This window comes from Palaemon carinicauda, chromosome 6 (assembly GCF_036898095.1).
Source record: "Palaemon carinicauda isolate YSFRI2023 chromosome 6, ASM3689809v2, whole genome shotgun sequence".
NCBI lineage: Eukaryota > Metazoa > Arthropoda > Malacostraca > Decapoda > Palaemonidae > Palaemon > Palaemon carinicauda.
The window spans coordinates 8711975-8737515 of NC_090730.1; the positions used below are offsets into that span (position 1 = coordinate 8711975).

At 34.5% G+C, this 25541-nt stretch overlaps 1 protein-coding gene across 1 annotated transcript in view; it reads left to right on the top strand.

Annotated features, from left to right (window-relative positions):
- The window catches only part of LOC137642417 (calcium-activated chloride channel regulator 1-like), a 347063-nt gene extending 322487 nt beyond the window's left edge, over positions 1-24576 (top strand). Inside the window, exons 2-16 of the mRNA XM_068374969.1 lie at positions 1184-1355; positions 3574-3723; positions 4843-5008; positions 11300-11405; positions 11652-12271; positions 12410-12560; positions 12702-12953; positions 13506-13820; positions 14305-14439; positions 14740-15124; positions 15688-15822; positions 16026-16220; positions 16949-17129; positions 17575-18037; positions 22516-24576. Of these exons, the coding sequence (XP_068231070.1) occupies positions 1184-1355; positions 3574-3723; positions 4843-5008; positions 11300-11405; positions 11652-12271; positions 12410-12560; positions 12702-12953; positions 13506-13820; positions 14305-14439; positions 14740-15124; positions 15688-15822; positions 16026-16220; positions 16949-17129; positions 17575-18037; positions 22516-23265 (4176 nt within the window). The 3' untranslated portion in view covers positions 23266-24576. The remainder of the gene's footprint in view (positions 1-1183; positions 1356-3573; positions 3724-4842; positions 5009-11299; positions 11406-11651; positions 12272-12409; positions 12561-12701; positions 12954-13505; positions 13821-14304; positions 14440-14739; positions 15125-15687; positions 15823-16025; positions 16221-16948; positions 17130-17574; positions 18038-22515) is intronic.
- Positions 24577-25541: the final 965 nt, after the last annotated feature.

Genomic DNA, 25541 nt, shown 5'->3' on the forward strand with positions numbered 1-25541 from the left:
CTTCCTTTAAAGGTTTAAAGGCCGCTCATGAATGGCTGAGGCAAGAGTCAGTAACATTGTCCTGTCAAGCAGGACAAGGCCCTAGAGACTGACCATATATACATACGATTAGCGCCCAAGCCCCCTCTTCATCCAAGCTAGGACCGAGGAGGGCCAGGCAATGGCTACTGATGACTCAGCAGATAGACCTATAGGCTCCCCCAAACCCCTCATCCTTAGCTCACAAGGATGGTGAGGTTGCAGCGACCAAAGAAGCTATCAAATTTGAGCAGGACTCACTTACGCTGCTTGGAACTATGATAATATTATGATAATAAAATGCACTAAAACAGGTACATTAGATTAACAGTAAAATAGGTTATAATAATTTTCTTAGTTTTAATAATTCTTGAAATGTGGTACTGTTATAAGGATCATAGCTACAATTACTGCACATTTTTATTTAAAAAAGATTACATGGATTATGTAAAGCGTTTTATTATTGTTTTTTTTTTTTGCCCCAATACAGGAAACTGTATCCATTTAAACTTTAATTACACAGGTATGCTGTAGTCTTTAGGCTTAAGTTCATTCTTATTTTTTATTATTATGATTTATTTCTCGATTTTCATGCTTGTGTCATATTTTCATTGCTGTACTCTACTTGATTATTATTATTATTATTATTATTATTATTATTATTATTTATTATTATTATTATTATTGTAGTAGTAGTAGTATTAGTATTTGTAGTAGTAGTAGTAGTAGTAGTAGTAGTAGTAGTAGTAGTAGTAGTACCGAGAACAAGGATAATTTTTTTTGTCTAGACCCTTCAGAAGATTAATTAAATTGACATGTGATACTCCTCTACTCCATTAGGGAAGTTATAAATCCAGTCTCCACAGAATAAATACCACTCGGGAGAAAACGAATCTCATGCTTAGGTAATACCTCTTTTATAATTTGGAGACACCATTCTACCATTAGTAGGCTTAATGTTGCACAGATTATAAGGTTGAAAGGAAAAGGTCAAACCATCTCTGCCATTATTCACTGCAACGCCATCTATTGAGTGTATCATTAATTACCAAAGCGTCGTCTGTTGGGCAGTGAGAGGCAAGTCCCTCGAATATGACTTGTTTGTTTTCGCTGTAATGCCTTATTACGTAAACTAATGGTTATTTTATTTTTCTTTCTCCCGCAGGAAGCCCTAGGGTCGTTTTCAAGTCAACTGTGGCGTGCTACCCACGGTCATGTCCATCTCGGGGATGTTGGTGTCGTTGTACCGACGGCTTTGTCTCGGGCTTGTTCTATCAGCCCGACCAGGAAAGCCACTTGGGAAAAGTGGACAACTGCCGATCTCTTAGTGACTCACGGTAACATTTTATTATTTTTTTTTTTATTTCTGGTTTAATACATTTTTATGTCATTACTTCCATTACTGAGATATTTTACTTCGACTGTTTATGACTTTCTTCTTCTGATCTGTAAATATAATTTGGAAAATTCTCATGATAAAATTTATTTATTCATTCAATTTTTATTGTTTGATGCAAATTTATGCCATAAATTCCATTACTTAGGTATTTTATTTTTTATTGATTATGACTTTTTTTTATTGTTCTTCTGTTCTATAGATATAGTTTCTAGAGTTGACAGTTCTCTGAAAAATGATAGTTTTAACCTTTTAGTGAAATGCTCAAAACTGTAACCTTCTCTAAGTGGAGGACGTATTTAATAATAATATCCCAGTTGCGATTGGCATTATCACTACAGCTATATATATTATTTTTTTTTATGAGGTGCATTTGCACCGACTCTCAGGGGGTGCCCTTTTAGCTCGGAACATTTTCCTGCCAGCGGATTGGTTGGACAAAATAATTCTAACCAATCTGCAAAAGTTTCCCATTAGCTGATTGGTTGGACAAAATCATTCTAACCAATCCGCAACAGTTTCCCATTAGCTGATTGGTTGGACAAAATCATTCTAACCAATCCGCAAAAGTGTCCCATTAGCTGATTGGTTGGACAAAATAATTCTAACCAATCCGCAAAAGTATCCCATTAGCTGATTGGTTGGACAAAATAATTCTAACCAATCTGCAAAAGTTTCCCATTAGCTGATTGGTTGGACAAAATCATTCTAACCAATCCGCAACAGTTTCCCATTAGCTGATTGGTTGGACAAAATCATTCTAACCAATCCGCAAAAGTGTCCCATTAGCTGATTGGTTGGACAAAATCATTCTAACCAATCCGCAAAAGTGTCCCATTAGCTGATTGGTTGGACAAAATAATTCTAACCAATCCGCAAAAGTGTCCCATTAGCTGATTGGTTGGACAAAATAATTCTAACCAATCTGCAAAAGTGTCCCATTAGCTGATTGGTTGGACAAAATAATTCTAACCAATCCGCAAAAGTGTCCCATTAGCTGATTGGTCGGACAAAATAATTCTAACCAATCCGCAACAGTTTCCCATTAGCTGATTGGTTGGACAAAATCATTCTAACCAATCCGCAAAAGTGTCCCATTAGCTGATTGGTCGGACAAAATAATTCTAACCAATCCGCAACAGTTTCCCATTAGCTGATTGGTTGGACAAAATCATTCTAACCAATCCGCAAAAGTGTCCCATTAGCTGATTGGTCGGACAAAATAATTCTAACCAATCCGCAAAAGTTTCCCATTAGCTGATTGGTTGGACAAAATCATTCTAACCAATCCGCAAAAGTGTCCCATTAGCTGATTGGTTGGACAAAATAATTCTAACCAATCCGCAAAAGTGTCCCATTAGCTGATTGGTTGGACAAAATAATTCTAACCAATCTGCAAAAGTTTCCCATTAGCTGATTGGTTGGACAAAATCATTCTAACCAATCCGCAACAGTTTCCCATTAGCTGATTGGTTGGACAAAATCATTCTAACCAATCCGCAAAAGTGTCCCATTAGCTGGTTGGTTGGACAAAATCATTCTAACCAATCCGCAAAAGTGTCCCATTAGCTGATTGGTTGGACAAAATAATTCTAACCAATCCGCAAAAGTGTCCCATTAGCTGATTGGTTGGACAAAATAATTCTAACCAATCTGCAAAAGTGTCCCATTAGCTGATTGGTTGGACAAAATAATTCTAACCAATCTGCAAAAGTGTCCCATTAGCTGATTGGTCGGACAAAATAATTCTAACCAATCCGCAACAGTTTCCTATTAGCTGATTGGTTGGACAAAATCATTCTAACCAATCCGCAAAAGTGTCCCATTAGCTGATTGGTCGGACAAAATAATTCTAACCAATCCGCAACAGTTTCCCATTAGCTGATTGGTTGGACAAAATCATTCTAACCAATCCGCAAAAGTGTCCCATTAGCTGATTGGTCGGACAAAATAATTCTAACCAATCCGCAAAAGTTTCCCATTAGCTGATTGGTTGGACAAAATAATTCTAACCAATTAGCTAGTAGGAAACTTTTCCGGGCTAGAAGGACACCCCTGCTAGTCTAAGCCAATGCCCCTCATTGAAAAAAAAGGAGTATAGTAATCGGTTTTATTTCTTGACATAAAATTTGATTTTACTAATTTAACATCATTTTCAGGTGAGTCAACTCCCGAGTGGGCGTGGGGCCCTGAAGGCAGCATGGGCGTGAGTGTATCCCAACCTGAAGGCTGTGGGCGTCCTGGACAGTATATTTCACTGGATCCTGATGTTCTCGTGGATTTGGATTCGAAAGAGATGGATACTTTAGGTAAGGACTTCGTGCTTTAATCTGATGAGACCTACAGCCGTATATACATGATTGCAAATAAAGAACTGTATTCATTATATATATATATATATATATATACATATATAAATAAATGCATAATATATTCATGTATGTATGTATATATACACTACATATATATATATATATATATATATTAGTGTATGTATATATACATACATGTATATATTAATATATATATATATATATATATGTGTGTGTGTGTGTGTATGTATGTATGTATATGTGTATTTACATATGCACAGATTGATAGATAGATAACAGGTGAAACAAGGAAGGTACCTGGATGTGTGCAAAAGATTGGGTAAAAAAGGACTCGAGCTATCTGCAATGGATTGTTGGAACTTGATGGCTGTGAAATTGTGCAGGTTGAGTATAAGTGAAAGAAAAAAATTTGAAACAGCAGATCCTTTGTTCTTGATATTGTATTGTATAATGCGTGATAAAGATACATGTTAATGATTCAATATAGTTTTATTTTATTGAAATAATTCATTCGAATAGTTGTACCGGAAATTTTCATACATATTACTATTCCTGGAATTTCAAGTAATCCTTTGCTGGAAAATCATTGTATATTTTATTATAGAAAAGCATTTGTATTTTCATTGTTGATATCATTTCGTAATAATTACTGTGAATGTTTCATACTTATTTGAAGTGTAATGTAAATGTGTATTTAGTTTCATGAAATGATAAATGTTTCAATAAATATTTAAGCAATGTATATATATATATATATATATATACACACACACACATATATATATATATATATACATATATATATATATATATATATATCTATCTATGTATGTATGTATGTATGTGTGTATATATATATGTATGTATGTATTTCTGTTTTGATATAAACCATGCAATAACTTTAGAGTTTTCCCCTTCCTATTTGACTAGTGCAATTAAACTTTGCCCTTATTTTAATTGGAACGGACATAGTTTTAAAATGAATAACAGTCTCGCTTATTTCACCTGCTTCTTTATACTAATGAAAAACAAAAGAATTCATCAAGAATTATTCACTTATTTTCTAAATGATTAATCTAATTCATTCTTCCACAGGTCGCTCTTTACTAGGATCTTGGGCAAGATACCGATGGGGGGTATTTGAAGAAAGGGGGTACGAGTCCCATCCTAAGTACCCTGCAGTGCATTCCATTGACGATGCCCCTGTGCCCACGACGTGCACCACGGCACCCACGAAGGGGCGCTGGGAGCCAAAGATAGGGTAAGGATTTGAGCTCAAGGGCGTAGTAGGGTGAATCAGGGAAACCTTTAACCAGTAGCTCAGCTGAGAAATATAAGGAGATTGGTGGACTTAGATAGATTTGAGAAAAAAAAACCCTCAGAAGACTATTGGGAGTTAAGTGGCAGGACATGACTAGAAATGAAACTATAAGAGAGATTATTCGAGTGCCATATGTGGATGAGATCATGGTGAGGGGTAGATGGAGATGGTTTAAGCATGCTCTTCCTTCTCCCAAGAGAGATTAGTTCATCAAACGTTCAGCTAGGCTCCACAAGGCACTAGAAGAGTTGGAAGACCAAGGCCTACATGGCTGAGGACTAAAAAGCGTATAGTGGGAGATGGTGAAGGGAGAAGTATTGATTTTAAAAGCTCAAGCTAGAGACGACTGGCGAAATCTAACCGAAGCCCTTTATGTCAATAGGCGTGGGAGGAGATGATGATGATGATAATTAAATGGAAGCTACAGTATAACGAGAAAGCTGTTAAATTGATGTACGATGGACAATACAGGGTTAAAGTTAAACCTACTTGCTTTTTGTTATGAATAAAAAGCTTTTTTATATCATATTATGTTTACTCGAAAGGTATCGTTTCCCAGCGCGTAAATTTGAGTGTAAAGAAAATGCCAATTGAGGCAGTTAGTATTTCAGACTCTTCATCTACACAATAGGGAAATGACTTTCTCGCAACTCTTTCAGTTCTCCATTGCATATAGTTTGGTCAGTTCTATATGATAGGAATACTGTACATAGCACGTAGATTCTCTCTCTCTCTCTCTCTCTCTCTCTCTCTCTCTCTCTCTCTCAGTAACACGGTAAACGAGTTCAAGAATAAGTTAGACAAGATCATAAGAACTCTCTAAATGTTTAAAGTAAATCGATCTACCAAAGAACAATTGGAGTCTCCGCGGATGGGCTAAAGAGTTTGTGAGACATCCAAAATCCTTGAGTCTCTCTCTCTCTCTCTCTCTCTCTCTCTCTCTCTCTCTCTCTCGATATATCGCATAAAACACATTTTCGAAAAAAAAGCTAGGATTGTCAAATTGTCCTCGTATAACAAAGCCTGTAAAAATGAAGATTCCAGACCTGCAAATGTTCCAAGATCTGAAATGAAATAATCTCGTCCTGTTTTCCCCTTTGTTTCCCTTATTTCCCCTTTTCCCCCTTTTATATAACTTGATTAGAGAGACGTCTGTGAGACAACTGTGAGACGGAATAGTTTGGAATGCAAGTCAGGGCTGCGAGCTGGGCAGAGAAATTGGAATATGATACTAACTCGAAAATAAGGATGGCGGGGGGGGGGGGGGGGAGCTGGTAGCTGGTAGCTGTTGCTACTGGTGGCTCCTGGTGGCGGCGAAGAAGAAGGAGACATTACCAGGGAAATTTACGATCCGGATTAAGGAGTTATGATGCTGGTTCTGGATGTCGGGAGGAATTAGAAGATGGAGTCAAGATGCAGAAACAGAAGGAGGAGAGAGTGAGGTGGGGGGGGGGGGGGGAGCGAGGAGGGGTAGGGGGTGATTTTTAAGACCCCTGATGGAGTCTCTACTAGTATATAAGGAAGTGTCTGAGTGTGTGTCTATATATATATATATATATATATATTTATATATATATATATATATATATATATAGATATATGTATATATATATATATTATATATATATATATATATATATAGATATATGTATATATATATATATGTATATATATATATATATATATATTTCCTTACGGTCACACTGAGCTCTCCCCGTCTCTCGGTTTTGGGAGAGAGGGAGTAGTCATACCCTGGTGAGAGGGGGATCTGTTTGCATGTGTGTGCATATCTATCTAAATTTTTATATGTCATTTTTTTTGCAGGTTGCATACACTAGTAAGGAAATATTGTTGGAAAAATTAAATTGATTAAAAAAAAAGTACATAATTTTAGAAGATATGTTAATTTATAGAAAATTGTGTAAAAGTTTAATACTGTTGAAAGTAAAATGCGAGATGGATAAGAAAGGTAGGAAGCAGTGTATGGTAGAGGTATAGGCCTCTGAAGCCAAAGTTTTGAAAAAAAATATCAGCATATTAAATTAAGATACTTGTTTTGGTTATCATAGATACTCTATGACAAAAGGGAAGCTTAGCATAGCAATAACAACTGCAATTTAAATGTTCAGTGGCTACTTTCATCTTGGTAATGGTAGGAGAGACTCTTTAGCTATGGTAAGCAGCTCTTCTTGGGGAAGGACACTCCAAAATCAAACCATTGTTCTTTATTCTTCGGTAGTGCCATAGCCTCTGTACCATGGCCTTCCATTGTCTTGTGTTAGAGTTCTCGTGCTTGAGGGTACACTCGTGCACACTATTTTATCTTAATTCTCTTCCTCTTGTTTTGCTATATAATAGGAATGATAGATGTAAAACAAGTCTCTTTATTCTTTTTTTTTTCGAAAAATAGATAAGAGCATGTAATACTATGCTTATTTACAAAGAAAGGTAAAAAAAAAAAAATAATAATATTTTATATTTGGAAAAAAAACAAACAAAAATTCTAGTAATTGATAGATTCATTCGGGTGAAATAATTTAATTTGAAATCATTTCTTTGAGAAAACCGAAGTCATCTGCAACCCGGAAAAAAAGAGCAGATTGATAATGCATTAAAAATATGTTAAGAATCCAAGGAAATTCACCCAAGGCTTTCTCGAGTAATGCTGTATTTTTTGTGCTTTACAAAAGAAAAAAAAAAGAAAAAGAAGAAGATGATTCCTTAGAGGATAGTGAAGAAGAAACGAGCACAATTCTTGCACTTTTACAGGAAGAGCCACATCTTCCCTCTCTCAATCAGTCGGCCCCTTAATGCCGAGAGAGAGAGAGAGAGAGAGAGAGAGAGAGAGAGAGAGAGAGAGAGAGAGAGAGAGTTTTTAAGTGTTACTAAAGATAAAGTAGGCAGTACATGATTTTATTAAATTTCCTTTGATAAAAATTTTAAGAGAGAGAGAGAGAGAGAGAGAGAGAGAGAGAGAGAGAGAGAGAGAGAGAGAGAGAGAGAGAGAGAGAGAGAGTTTCCGAAAGCTACAAACCATAAAGGAGGCAGTACATGAATTTGTTAAATCTTTTGATATAAGTTCCTAATCGTTCGTTACCACTAAGACAGTCTCTCTCTCTCTCTCTCTCTCTCTCTCTCTCTCTCTCTCTCTCTCTCTCTCTCTCTCTCTCTCTCTCACAGGACTCTATCTTCACCCATGTCTTAAGCTGTCCCCCCCCCTCCTCTCTCTCTCTCTCTCTCTCTCTCTCTCTCTCTCTCTCTCTCTCTCTCCCAGGACTCTATCTTCACCCATGTCTAAAGCTGTCATTTTTTTCTTTCCACGTGAGATGTGTTGGTGCTAAAAAAATGGGACAAGATCTGCATTTCCATTGTAAATTGCCCCGTTAGAGAATGGTTTTTATAAAGTACAGTTTACTGTGTATTAGGTTGAGCAACATGCATGAATTGCGTGTAATTCCTTTTATATAAATGTGTTTCATGTAATTCCTTTTATATAAATGTGTTTCATGTAATTCCTTTATATAAATGTGTTTCATGTAATTCCTTTTATATAAATATGTTTAGCAACATGCATGAATTTCATGGAATTCCATTTATATAAATGTGTTTATGTAAGCTATATTTTATATATTTCCTGGATGTCTTTTTATATAATGAGTTACAACGCCGTAATTTGCTATAATTGTAACTACTGTAATACTATACAATTTTATAATTTACCAAATAACTTTTAATTGTTTATTCATTTTATTATTTTCACTCATAAAGTTATTTTTTATATATTTCATGAGTTACAACGCCTTAATTTGCTATAATTGTAACTCACAATTATATAATTTGCCAATTCATTTTAATTTTTTATTTATCTTATTTTTACTCATAAAGCTATTTTTTATAATTTTTGGTTGTCTTTTAATTTCATGAATTACAACGCCTTAATTTGCTATAATTGTAACTATGACAATTATATAATTTCCCAATTCATTTTTAATTTTTTTTTATCCATTTTATTTCCCCTCATAACAAAATTGTATCTTATTTTTCACTAAAACGTATTCGTCTTTTTTTCATCCTTCATTCTCACCTCCGGAGCGAGTGTTATTAGCATAACATTAAAGACCCAGAAGCCTATTAAGGCTGTAGAAATAGGGTGATTAGGATGTAGATTGTGTTGAGCCTTTTCCTTTAAAACTGCATTGCAGTTAAAACTTGTTCTGTTTCATGCCAAGAGAAAAAAATATTCCATATTTTACTACCATCTTGATCCTATAAAATCAAAGTACAGTAGTATTTTATGTTTTTTAAAGTTTCTAGTTAAAAATTGTTCTGTTTCATGTTCTGCCAAGAGGAGAAAAAGTAGTTCATATTTTAATAGCATCTTGATTCTATAAGATCAAAGTACAGTAGTATTTTATGATTTTTAAAAGTTTTCCAGTTAAAAATTGTTCTGTTTCATGTTCTGTTTCATGTTCTGCCAAGATAAAAAGTACTCCATATTTTACTACCATTTTGATTCTTTTAAAATCAAAGTACAATATTTTTATGTTAGCTAAACTTGTGCCGATTTGATTCTGTCTATATTCATTTATGGATTTCATGGTATTTGTTTCAAGTCTAAGAAATAAATATCATTGAATAAATAAAGCTTAATTCCATAATATGCTTGGCTGATGTGTAAAATCATACAATAGATTACATTACTTCAAATGCTCTTTACGTGACTAATTTTCAAAACTTTCTCGTATTATATAGAATCCAAGAACCACTGTATAAAAAGTGTTTTTTTTTTCAGGATTTCATTGTTTCAAGTAAAAGAGAATAACACTATTTTAATATTATTGATATTATACTAGCTAGGCTACAACTCTAGTTGGAAAAGCAGGATGCTACAGGCCTTAGGGCTCCAACAGAGAAAATATCCTAGTAAGGAAAGGAAATTAATAAACTATGTCTGAGAAATAATGAATAAAAAATATAAAATATTTTAAGGTCAGTAAAGGGTAAAACATATGACTTTCTCGAGTATTCCTACTTTATTGTTTTTTTTTTTTTTTTCTTAATCAATATCTTAGAACTAAAGGACACCAAAATGAAATCATTGTTTTCTAGTCTTGAGTAGTGCCATAGCCTCTGTACCATGGCCTTCCATTGTCTTGAATTAGAGTTCTCTTGCTTGAAGGTGCACTCAGGTACGCTGTTTTATCTTATTTCTCTTGCTCTTCCCTGTTTTGAAGTTTTTATAGTTTTTATATAAAAGATCTAATTTAATTTTGTTACTGTTCTTATAATATTTTGTTTTGATTATTTATTACTTCTCTTGTAGCTTATTTATTTCCTTATTTCCTTTCTTCACTGGGCTATTTTTCCCTGTTGGAGTCCTTGGACTTATAGCATCTTGCTTTTCCAACTAGGTTTATAGCTTGGCTTGTAACAACAACAACAACAACAACAACAACAACAACAACAATAATAATAATAATAATAATAATAATAATAATAATAATAATAATAATAATAATAATATATATATATATATATATATATATATATATATATATATATATATATATATATATATATATATATATATATATATATATATATATATATATATATACATTTCCATTGTTCTAAAAACCAATCTAAAGAAGGGCTTTTGATACTATTGAATGTTGAAAATTAAATATACTAGGAAAGAAATAGGTACATTAATCTAAAGGGACATTTAAATACCCTAAAATTAAAGAAAATATCTTTTATCTGTGAATTTGTAGATTGCAAGTTTCAAATGAGGATGGCTCGCTTGGGGAGAAATGTGTGTACAGTATTTAGCATCAATGTATGCTTCTTCCTCAATTATGTTTACATACAAATATACCTCTTTATTTTATTTGTAAGGGCTGTATATTTATTAATATGCTAAATGAATTGCAAATGTTTTATACGAGTCACTGTTCATCTTTTCTTAGCTTACGTATGAAAGATCTTAAAATATTTTATATTTCATTCATTACTGCTCATGTATGGTTTATTTATTTTCTTTCCTTACTGGGCTACTTTCCCTGTTGGAGCTCTATGGCTATTAACAAACTTTTTTAGCCAGGGTTGTAGCGTACTGTAGCTAGTTGTAATGATAACAATAATAGTAATAAATCTTTATTGTATATCTTATAAACAAGTTGTAATATATGATCATATGTCTGTGAATCCTAACTATTCTCAAATTTTCAGATCGAGTGAATGTAATGCAACAGAAGAATTAAAGGATTGTCACTGGATACCCGACACGTCGTCACACGTTAATACGTCTCTCATGTATCGAGTTAATCTTCCAGAGGTAATATAGGCTTTTTGATGAGTTTAATGTCATAATATTTAAATTGTTGTTTTAGACTCGAGAATATGTTTTTGCCTTGCATATTCAAAAAGATAACTGTACAGTATTATGTTTATTTGACTAACATCATTATTTGCCATGTATATTCACAGACATTATTACAGGTGCATCAAGATAATTAATGATGGTAGTGATATTAAGAATTTTGTCACTATGAAGAATATAATTTTTTTTTTATTTCAACAGATGTGGGGGTTTTGTGATTCAAGTAATCATGACCCAGATGCTCCCACGCCCCACAATCTTCTGTGTGGGGCAGACAGCGTTTGGGACGTCATGAATAAGCATCCCGACTTCTCAAAGAAAGTTAATCATAGGAAAGAAAAAGCCCAGACCACTGTCATTGAAGGTCTGAATACCACAAAAGTGCCACCCACCAATGCCAGTTATGTTAACATCAGCAATGAAGATGTCAGTGCCACTAGTGTTGAGTATGTTGATATAGAAAGCAACTCCTCAGCAAGTACTGTCAATGAAACTGTCGAATTACAAATCATAAATGCGACAGAAACTTTGTATCTTGAGGACGTGAGGACTCATCTTTTTGTAAATGGGTCGTCTGTTATCGAAGGAAATAGTTCATCTTCAACAGAGGATGAACACGTTGCTCAGTTTTTTCAGAAGCCAAGAAGAAAAAGAGGCACTTCAGGGACGAGTGATGGATCCACCAGTTCTCCTCTTCGACCAAGTTTAGTCACTGCTCATATTGCCACTACACCATCACCTCCTTTGAATCATGATTTCAAACAAGATTTTATTAATCCAGAACTTGAGGACATATTGTCCTATCCCCTATTTGAAGGAAGGTTAGAAGCAATCTTTAATATTTTTGTTTATCAGTTTTGCTACATAATGTATGGTACTGTATTACAACTCATCATTTATTCATTCTTTACTTTATTATTGATTATTTATTCTGGAATCTTATCTGAATTTAATTTTAGATTTGGAGATGGGCCACATGATCTGTATTTTACGAAGAACCACACGACTCCAACTGTTCCACCTCCTGCGCTTCCAGACCTTATATTTTTGTCTCCAGCATCAAATGCCGTTGTACTCGCGCTTGACCTTTCAGAACATGCTGTTAATCAGGTATAGATGAAATAAAGATTGCACACTAATATTGTTTAGAATAAAATTCAAAATAATTATTTATTTCTCAACACTCAAGAGTACTTTTTAGGCCAATCAACAAACGTTTCAAGAATTATTCTTTATCGTTCTTCCTTACAGGTTAATATGGATGACCTTCGAGGGGGTATTTTACGATGGTTGTGGGGTCTTGGAAAGGAGGTTAAGGTTGGTGTTGTGGCAGCTTACAATAATGCATCGTATCCATTGACTCTTGGCCCCATCTTACCAGCCCCAACAACAGCTGCTGAACTGGAAGATAAACTCACGCTCCTTCCATCAGCTGATGAAGTAGAAGATGGTGTGTATGGTGGAAAATATTGCCTGGAATGTGTATTGACTGAGGCTGCCAAGGTAAGTTAAATTTGCTTTGACATTACCTTATTGTCCTCCTTGGTTTCCAGAATATTAATCATAGTTCTATCCTTCGCTTCTTGGTTTCCAGAATTTTTATCATGATTCTATCCTTTGCTTCTTGGTTTCCAGAATATTAATCATAGTTTTATCCTTATTTTCGTGGTTTCCAGAATATCAATTATAAAACTATCCATTGCTTCTTGGTTTCCAGAATATTAATCATAGTTCTATCCATTGCTTCTTGGTTTCCAGAATATTAATCATAGTTCTATCCTTTGCTTCTTGGTTTCCAGAATATTAATCATAGCTCTATCCTTTGCTTCTTGGTTTCCAGAATATTAATCATAACTCTATCCTTAGCTTCTTGGTTTCCAAAATATTAATCATAGTTCTATCTGTTGCTTTTGATGTCCATGATAATGATCTATAAACCAGCAAGTTTATGTTGCTATGTTGTATTTTATTCAGCAGTTTTAAACAGTTATAAAAACTTCATAGATTGCCTCTAACTAACTATTGTGTATTCTTCATGTTAATTTTCATTTTCAGATGCTTGAAGGGGGAGGGGTGGAAGCTGGAGCAGGGGTTCTCCTTCTTGCAGCTTGCTCCCCAACCGTGCCTCCACAAGCTGTCAATATTGCGGAAGAATCCAATTTATTCATCCATACAGTGGCACTTTGTCCGAATTCCAATCCAGTGTTTGACCAGCTTGCTCAGTCAGGAGGATCCTGGGTCTTGCCTGGGTTATCTGTCAAACCTACAGATCCAGAAAAGGAGAATAAAAATGAGCACAAAGCTGCACTAAGTCTTACTGCCGCAACAAATACAGCTATGTCAGTGCCAGGAAGTCCTACATTGTTCAGGGTATGTTTCCTTTCATAGAAGAGCTTTATTAAACATACTATTTTCCTTTTTGTTTGGAATTTTTCCATTTTAAGAATCAAGTGCTCAAGTAAGTTGCCTTTAATAACTTCCACAGAAATTTGCATATTATAATTATTACTGTACTAGCTAAGCTACAACCCTAGCTGGAAAAGAAGGATGCCTTATACCCAAGGGCTCCAACAAGGGAAAATAACCCAGTAAGGAAAGGAAATAAGGAAATAAATAAACTATACGAGAAGTAATGAACCATTGGAATATTTTAAGAACAGTAACAACATTAAAACAGATCTTTCATATATAAACTATAAGACTTTTTTTCCGCCTGCTCATCATAAAGAAAATATTTGCTGCAACTTTGAACTTTTGAAGTTCTACCGATTCAACTACCCAATTAGGAAGATCTTTCTACAATTTATTTAATGTGTATGCTCATGTTAGCCATTAATTTATTCTTCAAATTCAGGTGGCTAGCTCAGTCATTCAAGTCACTCGAAGGAAAGTGGAAAGAGAAGGTCCTTACAGCACAGTGACAGGTCAATTAAGCCTTCCAGGATCAGGTCAACAACTCATTGTTATAACAACACAATATCAAGCAAAAGTGAGTTTACATTTTAATTTAGAACTTTCTCTAAGGTAGGGATCAACATATTTGTATGTTTATTCCAGTTATTGGCCTACAGTGATTAGGAATTTTTTATAGAGCTGCTAGTGCTTTGTTGAATTTCAGATATTTGAAAATAATAAAAAATCTACAACTATTCAATAAGAATATTGTCTGTGGATTAGTGTACTGTACACTAGCTCAGTAGGGTATATATTTTCATTAACTCATATAATATTGCTTTAGGAAATATGAAGCATTTCAACAGTATGAATATTAATTTTTTTCTAATTCTAGGTGATAAAAGTTGTGGACCGTTCCGGCAATGAAATTGACGTCATCCGTGATACTAATCAGCGCTTTTGGGCCATAATTAATAAACAAGTGGGATCATTGGTATATACGCTAAAGTTCTTGTCAAGTTCCATCGAGTTCCCTTTCACTGTTGTTGTGGATGCCTATGAGAGAAAAAGAAATAAAGCAGCAGTTGAAATTGACCTATATACCAACAATGAAAATCATGCGCCCCTAGAACCTGGTTCACAGCCCTTGATCGTCTGGGCTAGTGTGATTCGGGATGGCCAGCCAGTAGTGGGAGCAAAGGTTATGTTGACAGTAAGTCACTTGAGTCAAGATGGATCCACTGATATGACACTTCAGCTTTTAGATAATGGAAATGCAGGTAATGATTTAAATTGTTTCTTTGAATCTTTATAGTATTACTTTCCATTAACATAATAACTTTTGATTAGGTGAAAGCAAGGTTTTCAAAATTATATGTCTATCAAAAAATCATGTTTAAAAGAGATCTCAAATATTGTATTACCTTGATCAAAATCCAGAGTATTGTACAATACATCATATTAATTTTGTTGTAGTTTCTCTTATGGTTTCATTACCAGTTTTAATGAACTGTAAATGAAACTACTTGTTGCATGACATACATGACTGTATATATGAATGTGAAATGCAAAATACTTCGAAAAATAGGTTAAGTCTTTGCATCATGATATTATCGCCACTGCTGTAGGAATTCATGTAAAAAATAAGAAGTAATAAGTTCTTTGGTATTTTCTAGTTATTGCATGAAATGTGTTAGGATGATTTAAAACATTAACTAACCATTTATATTAGTGAGTAATCCTTTGACAAATACTATATCATGTGACTTAGGAGTAATGATGTGAAACACGCCACCATTTTGTGTGCATAATCTTTGAAGTGGTACAATTTTTTTTTAAACAGAACCTGATGTAAGAAACCATGATGGAATATACACAAGGTATGTCACATGGCTGCCTGGTGAGGGTAGATATGCACTTAGTGCATCAGCCACAGATAATCAAGGAGCTGCTTCAGTGTTGACACCAAGAAGACGAGGTAAATGATTTACTAAAAACAAAATAGATTCCATTGAAATTCTGGTTGTTCATTATGTACAATTAATTAGTTTATCAAGAACATTTAGTTTCTGCATCAATTAATTCTTTTTGTTTGTAGGAGGAATAAAAGGACAACAATTTCATAATTTTTTGCATTACTGTAGTACGTCTAATTGTCTGTGCTCTTTCCTATTCTTCAAGATGGGCGTGTAGTACCAGTGAGTGCTGGGCAGTTTGAAGTCACAAGTGCAGTGGTCTCAGTTACTGTGTTGAGGGTGACATCTGAAGATTTAACCCCTCCATCACGAATCACAGACTTAACAGTTACATTCATTCATGACACCACAGTCAACCTGACTTGGTCGGCCCCTGGTGGAGATCTTGATCAAGGATCAGGTTTGTATAGTGGTTGCATTAGCTTCAGCACTGTATTAGTTTTTAATTATCTGTATACTATTCATAAATCTTATTAATTCTTGCAAATCTCAAGTGATGGTTTAAGGACAGATCATTGTTAGTGTGTGGTTTTTTTTTTTATTGGTAGACCTGTGGAGAAACTTCTGCTGGCTTTCTATTTAGCCAGTCTTGAAATCATTGGCCCACAAATCTGTCATTATGTGTCTATTCTTCATGTTTCTGAAAGAAGAAAAGAAAATAAGTAATATTAATTTTGAAAGAATGTGATAAAATAATTATCCATTGAAGTAGCATTGAGTTATTCTTATAAACTTTCAGGAGAAATTTAAGTGTATATTTATAAGCAACTTTGCTTATAGAATTTTCCTTATTTTTAGTAGTTTTTGATGAACAGAATAAACAATTTCCTTGCTAATACTGTATGCTTAAGTGTTTATTGTCAATCATATTGTTTGTAATTGGATTTCAAACATGATATAAACAAAACCCCTTTTAATTATAAGAAGAAAATAAATTTATTCTTGATAAAGCCTTCTGATATTATACAGTAGATTACACTGATGACATTGACCTATTGTTCTTATTCTTCCTGTGAGAGTACAATTTGATCATATGTTAATTATTTGTGCACGGGAAACTTAATAGAAGCATTTTATAGGTCACTAACTTAAAGGTTTACCATTAAATATATTCCTCTGTATTTACAGCTTGGCTATATGAACTTAAAATGTACACTGAGAGAAGTGCATTAAGTGAGGAGAAGTTCAACACCTCAACTATTTCTGTGTACTGCATCACTGATGATTTAAGAGCACCAACAAAGACACCATCTGTCTATGGAACACCTCAGTACTGTTTGACTGAACTTCCCTTCACTAACCTAAGATGGTAAGGACTTAATAAACCTTCCTCCTTATAAGAAAATAATAATAATAATAATAATAATAATAATAATAATAATAATAATAATAATAATAATAATAATAATAATAATACTTGTTTAAAATACTTTAAAGCACTGTACATGTGTTTACATCATCATTTTACCCAGTACCTTTCACTCTTATGAGGTCTCAGTTTTGAATTTATTCTACTAATATGGACTTTGCCTATTCTCTCTTGCTTGTTGAAGATTAGATTTATTTTGTTTATCATATACTGTACATTACATAACACAGTATCTTATGCTTAGTATTTTTTCCAAGTCATATTATCCTTGTAGTTTTAATTTAAAATACTTTTTATTTCTTTTTCCAAGTTTATTGTCTGTTTCATTTTTGTGATTACTATTCATGCTTGGATTTTGAATCATTAAGTGTCTATATTTTTACAGGTATTTTGCTATTCGTGCCGTTGACTCTGCAAACAACACTGGAAAAATATCAAATGTGGTCACAGCATTTGTACCTGATCCACCCACAAATCCACCTCCTACGTCAACTGTGAGTGAGCCCCCTGCAAATATCCAGACAGTCATGATGTCAACTATCACCTCAGCAAATCCAAGAAACTCTCAAACAATGGGAAATGAAACAAACATTGACCAATCCAAAAGTGCAGCCCATGACTGGAGAGTTTGGGTAGCCGTGGGAGTTGGTGTTGGTGGAATTATATTGGCCGTAATAGTAGTAATAATATGTATTTGCTGCTGTAAGAAAAATCGGCAGAATGATGAAAAGGACCCTGATCGACCAATATACAAAATTTATGTCAACAATGCATACATACAAGAAGAAGATGGAGAAATCAAAGTAGTTAGCAATGGAAAACTGATGGATGATAAGGAACCAAGTCAGGCAAGTAACATAGTTCTTGTTTGTTTATCATTTTAGTGGCAAGAAAATTTATAAACTTATTACTGTATGTTATAAAAAGCATCTTAGAAAATGTAAACAGTATTAATTTTTGTCTACATGCATACTTGTTAGGTAAGGTGATTACCTGTAATTGGAAGGTTAGGTAAGGTGATTACCTGTAATTGGAAGGCTTGGAAGATTTCATTATTCGTATTACATTTCTCCTCTTTACGTTTGTGAGACAGTAGTGGCATTGATATCACTTTGTGTACATAAAATCTGGTGTAAAAATCCATATGCTGATGGTACACTAGTGTTATCTGGAGTTCTTTTGTTACTGGCACTGTTGATATACAGTACTGTAATATGTATTACTATGTTAACAGTGGCAGTGGGAAAAACTGTTCCAGGAAGCTGTTAACTAAACATCTAAGTCTTGTTGTATAGTATTCTAGAATTTTATTCATTTGTTTATTATTTTCTAGTAACCTAAAGTTGTAGCTCATGTTCAAAAGGCCTGTCTGTATATTTATGCAACTATTTTCTTTTTGCTGTTTGCATTGTACACATCTAATGCAGACCTTTGTCCCTTCCAATTTCATATTTTAATACTTTCATAATGGCAAAGTTAAACATTCCGCTAATTCTGGAGGTCCTATTACTTTGAGCACCGAGCAGTATTAAAGCTTGGTTATTTTGTAAGTAGGCACCAGTCTAGTTTATGTAATCAATAACATTTTTATGTCTGCAGTCAGGAAATTCTAGTGCAGTACTTTGTCATTGTTATACATTTAATGTTTAATATTTCTAGAATTGTTTAGTGTCTTCATGACTATTTGTACACTATACGTTTCCTTTTTCTTTGGATCTTTGCGCCCAACATAATTAGCCTACATAAGGTTATTAATTTTATTTTTTCCATGAGACCCATCCCTTAACAATGTAAATTGTGCCCTGTATGATCAGGTCCCTGGACAATGTAATAATTGTGCCCTGAACAATGTTATAATTGTGCCCTAAACAATGTAAATAGTGCCCCACATGATCAGGTCCCTGAACATTGTAATAATTGTGCCCTAGACAATTTAAATAGTGCCCCACATGATCAGGTCCCTGGACAATGTAATAATGGTGCCCTAGACAATGTAAATAGTGCCCCACATGATCAGGTCCCTGGACAATGTAATAATGGTGCTCTAAGCAATGTAAATTGTGTCCCACATGATCAGATCCCTGGACAATGTAATAATGGTGCCCTAAACAATGTGAATTGTGTCCCACATGATCAGATCCCTGGACAATGTAATAATTGTGCCCTAAACAATGTAAATTGTGTCCCACATGATCAGATCCCTGAACAGTGTAATAATTGGGTCCTAAACAATGTAAATTTCCACATGATCAGGTCCCCAAACAATGTAATTTTTTCCCCACGTGATCACATCATTCCTCTTTTAAGGCTTCTGAATTTCCTTTTGTGCCTTAGCATATTTCTGTTCTTAAACAACGTAGAGGTGCTCATTAATATTTGTTCCCTTTATATGCTTACCCTTACTTTATTTAAGCGGTTCACATAAACAGTGAACCCAGTATCCCCTTTAACTCACAAAGACATTTGGTGCCCATAAACGTAAGCATCTGACATATCTAAGGGTAAGATCCAATCTTTCCTGTGAACTGTTCTGAGAATAGTGAAATTTGTCTCCACGCATAACTTTATAAATCTTAAAAATCCTTTTGTAATTGGAGACTATCATTACTGGTCTCCAACTCCTGACTTCTTTGCTTTGTTATTACAGAGACTGTTTTAGAGGTCAGGGTCAGGAATAGTTAGCTCTTCAATGACATGTTTTATCAAGAGGTTCTCCTCCAGGGGCTAAAGAGTCAGTGACTTATCTAGGTTGTTTACATTCATAGGGAAGGCCATCAAAGAACCTGCTAAAAGAGGATTCCTCACTGGAGAGAGGCTGTGGTTGTCCTTGAGAACTTGCAAAAACCAAGGTTCTGCTTCTAAATACAGTACTCCCAGCATTTCTGGAAAAGTGATAACCTGCCTTCCACTGGTGCCTGCTGGCTTTTACACTCATGGGGATAGATTGTTAACCATTGTAGATTTTTTAAAAGAGCCTTGCTTTATCACAGCCAAAAGGAAAGACAATTTAATAAGAGACTTGATTTGATAGCTATAACTGGTGTTGAAGTCTTGGCATGTCTAAGTTTTTGCAGTCTTTATTGGAGGAGCTGTTGCTGCTTGTTGTGAACTGGCCCATATGGCTTTTGGCTAAAATCAAAATTGAAATGCAGTTTCTATTTAGCCTTAAAAGACTTGCTCAGATGAAATTAAAGATTGGGCTGGAAGGGAAATCAAGCTTGATATTCAGTTTTTATTCAGTCATAAAAGACTTGCGCAGATTAAAGCAAAAATGCTCTTTTCTATTAATTACCAAATTAAGGAATGTGTTGACATTTTTGCTTAAACCGTCTTTTAGTGTGTCATCAAGAAACTTGATGAAGGCCATAAGCTTGGTTTCAGGAGGGGGAATAAATACTGTACCTAAGCAGGAGAGGTTTAACGTATGAGCTCTTTGCAATTTAGCACAGTTCTCAGGGCAAGTGACGCAGGACACAAAACCCAGATCTTGCTGTTCCAGTTATGGTCGCAGCTGTAAGTTTAGCTGGATATATACCTATCTTCAATAGATGTAGGAAGGAACACTGACACTCACAAAAGATGTTGGGTTGCAAAAAGCCTTTAGCACTAGTGGAGTAGGGGAATCAGAATACACTTAATAAAACTTCTACCACTTTCCTCAAGATATTAATGTCCCTCCAGACCTGGGAGGAACCAGAGATAGAGACCGGGAAGGGAGAGGAAACAATAATAGGTGAAGGAATGGAGTTGGGAAAGGGAGGGGGAACTGTTGGTGATTGTGACATGAAAGAAAACAATAATGGGGGATAGTGTGGGGCTGGGAGAGGGTGAAGGATTTATGATTATAATGTTAGCAATCAACTCATCATTAGAGATCAAACTATCTCATTCATTCCTTACTCTTTGTTGAATACTGTATTATCCTTATCTCTTATCTCTTTATGTTGCATAACAGACATAATCTCACTCTTAGAATGGCTATTACATTCCTCACACCTATTCTGTAGATCACATACTCTATCTCAACACTCAACACATCTAGAATAAGGATCATCTATCAGGCTACATTCTGTATCTATACACCAAACACATTTAGTAAGGATCATACCTAAAACTACAGAACAGTACACAGTTCGGTCTTCAAAAGCAGGTATTAAACCACACTGAAGTAGCATATGAAGTGACCTAACGCAGAAATTTTAAAGAACAAACAACACCAAAACATATCATGAGCACCAAGCATTAGCAAAGGTGTGATTGCAATGTATTCCCGTGAAATTCTGAAGAAAAAAAGTTTGAACTGATTAAATAAATGGTAGTTCACTAGCTAGTGGCAAGAAGCAAACTTAAATAATCATATGCTAGTACAGTACTACTGTCACTATACAAACACAGAACCATTTCTACTTTTTCTAACCAAAAACTGGTGCTTGGAGCTTATAAGCATTCTTTATATACTGTATATTGGATAAGATTCATTGAAATGATTAAGGCAATGGTACGTGGAACTTTATTATACCATTACAACTTATAGTAGATGCATGTTTTCTATTTTTAATAATTGGTTAACTGTAAAGAGAATGAATGACCTTTGAGGTAGCGTTACATCAAGGCACTTCAGCAGATTGTAGATACTTATCAGCCTACTACTAAGGCAGTGCCACACACACTAGTTCTGTAGCTGAATGCACAAAATGTGGTAGTAGAATTTCCATATTGGAGTATAGCTTTTTGGATATACAATTTTCATTGGGAATTGCAAATGTTCTGTCCTATTTCTTTATAGCTATTATATCGAATGAAAACCAATAAAGGTAAAGTTTGTTATAATTTATTATGTGCGAGTAAGATATGACATTCTTCTAGGTAATAAAAAATGGATAAGTTTAACTAACATTTAACTTCAAACAATGAACCTTTAAAAGTTAAACTAAGAAAACTTTGCCTTTCCTGGTTAAAATAGTTTAGTATTTACTGTATTTATGACCCACACAGTTTTTGTGCAGTAATTTTTACTCTTTAAGACAATTGTTTTTAACATTAAAATTCAATGAAAGTAATCAAAGTTGAAATGTTTGGCAAAATATTTCAACACTTGATCTGAAGGCCCCAAACCCTTTCCCAGTGAAGACTGTATGATTCTTAGCATCATGGTATTAGAGGTTATACATTAAAAGGGTTTCTTAGTTATTGCAAATTTCCAAAGAAATTTTTCTTGGAAATAAATACAATACTCGATGATAGGGTAATTTGGAAGCATTAGGTTCTTTTTTTGAGTTAATTTTTTTGCACAGGTATTTATATTTATTTTTTCTCCTTTTTTTAGGTGCAGGAGTGGGTTAATTCCTTATCAAAATTTGGTTCAAATGAGTTTGGAGGGGATAATGGCGATACAAATGCAGCAACGACAGAGGCACCCTTAGTCGAGTGTAGGCCTAGAGCTTCAATGAAATACTCTAGTCCAGTTCGGTTTGGTGTTTTAACTAATGGATCAATCATGAGGGAAACTTGTGCAAGTTCATCATCAACATCATCATCTAAGCCATCAGATGATCCAGCAAATGAAGATTTTAAGTATCGAGATCTGTTAGAAACCACCAGTAACTCGACTACAGATGGTGGGGCATCTGCTTCATCTACAGAAGTGCCACCACCACCACCACCCCCTATCATCGATAATTCAACGTCAATTACCTTAAAACCCAATGTTTCTTCATTGCCACCCCCACCTCCACCTTCACAGTTCCATCATCAGCCTTTGGGAATTCCAGGACCTACAGTTATATCTATTCATCCTGGGCATAATACTACAACTGCCAATGGCTACAGCAGTGATGAAGAAGGAGGGTTTAGACCCAGAACTGTTCCAGGTCCTGGGCCACGGAGGTATCTCCCAACACATTTTTCGTCATTTAGATATTTACCTCCACCACCAGAATACCGATCAGCAGCAGGAGTTGCCACTGCTACTGGATCTATAGACTATCCACATCATACTATTTCCCGTGCAACTGCAACGCTTCCCCATGGGACAGTGCGCAGCGTCAAAAAGAGACGTCATATATCTTTCGTATAAAGTCATCCCACTCGTGTATATAAAAATGCTCAGTTTAAACTAAAAAAACTTAGCTTAATAATATTTATTGATAAAGCTTTAATATTTCACTAGCACAATAATAAAACGTTTAAAGGCAATGCTGTACTATGTAGAAATTGTGATGAAGTTTAATGCTTTAACAGTATTGTACAGTATGCCTTAATATGTGTGGTGAAAGTATTTTGTTGTGTGTTAAGAGGAGTGATGAAGACTGGTGCATGTAGCCAATATTTTTTACCATTACTTCTTTTATTGCCACCACTATTAGGGTGTGTGCTATCTTTGATAGATATGTGAACTATAAAATATGTGTATACAGTGGTGTATATGCAGGGCAGGTCTTACTTAATACAAAGTACTACTTGTGATTTGTGATACATGTATAAAAAGTACATTAAAGTAGTGATAGTGTTTTGTGATTTAAATTGCTAAATACTGTTGTTAACCCAATCATGTAACTGTAGATATAGAAATTTTAAGATGAATTGGTTCTGATATGAAAGGTTAGTAACAAAATTAAAAAGGTCTATACCAGACATCATACATACTACAAGTGAATCAGTACTCGGTAGAAATTCTACGATATATAAGTACTGCACACCGATCTGAAAAGGAATTAATTCAATTCTACCATTACTATTTATAATGCGATAAAGTACAACAATGCATATTTTATAATACTGTTTGGATACTGAAAACCAGGCAAGCAAATTTTGAAAATAAGACAATCTCCCAGGGAAATTCAAATGTTGAGAAATTAATTTTTGTGCTTCTCCCCAAACAATTTATAGTTTCACACTAGCAGTGAAGTTTTGCCTGACAGTGCTTGTAATATTTCTGTGATCACATTTGCTCAAGAGCAACAACTATACTGCTTAATGTTCTTAAAAAAAACAGTTTTCTTTGATAATTCACACACCAAATAAAACCAGTGTCTGTAAAATCTCTGGATCTACAGTACTGTTTTGATGTTTAAAAAAAATGCATACTACATGCGTCTAAGGACTTAAAGATAGGACATGAGATCTCCATTACAGCTAAAGGATTTTAGTCAGGCATAAGTAAATTATAAACTTATCCACTACTGTACAATATAGCAATACTGTACTTCCTTTTCTATGATTGTATATAACTTAATGTCTCACTTTCCATGTGCATATGTATGATTTAAGCTGTTCCTCCTATGGAAATTTATCCTAATCTTGCCAAAGATGTTATAAGCTGACATTTTTGTGACATTTAGACACAGAAACATTCATTATTAATGTTGAAACTAAGTCACTTATGAACTTTGTTAGCTCTTGTAAAAATATGTATATATGTATATAAATATATTTTAATTAAAATTTGTTTAATGTATAGTATCCTTTATTTGAAAATCAGCAAATGGTTATTAGGTTTTATATTGCCAAAAGGATGAACCTTTGGTTCAAAATATACCAGCTAAGTTGCTACCGGTTCTTCTTGAGAAACTTAGGTTTGAATAGTCTCAAGTAGAAAGAAAAATACAGTGTTAGAACCTTCTGACTGATGCTCTTAATTAGATGTTGTAGGTAGTAGGTTGGCCAGGGCACCAGCCACCCGTTGAGATACTACCGCTAGAGAGTTATTGGGTCTTTTGACTGGCCAGGCAGTGGTACATTGGATCCTTCTCTTTGGTTACGGCTCATTTTCCCTTTGCCTACACATACACCGAATAGTCTGGCCTATTCTTTACATATTCTCCTCTGTCCTCATACACCTGACAACCTTGAGATTACCAAACAATTCTTCTTTGCTCAAGGGGTTAACTACTGCACTGTAATTGTTCAGTGGCTACTTTTCTTTTGGTGAGGGTAGAAGAGACTCTTTAGGTATGGTAAGCAGCTCCTCTAGGAGAAGGACACTCCAAAGTTAAACCATTGTTCTCTAGTACAGGTATTGGCTAGTGTCATAGTCTTTGTACCATGGTCTCCCACTGTCTTGGGGTAGAGTTCTCTTCCTTGAGTGTACACTCAGGCACACTGTTCTTATTTCTCTTCCTTTTCATAGTTTATACATGGAAAAATTATTTTAATATTGTTACTGTTCTTAAAATGTATTATTTTTATTGTTAATTACTTCTCTTTTAGTTTATTTACAGTATTTCCTTATTTGTTTTCCTCACTGCTATTTTCCCTGTTGGAGCCCCTGGGCTTATAGAATCCTGCTTTTCCAACTAGAGCCGTAGCTTAGCAAGTAATATAATAATAATAACAGAATTTGACAGGTCATAC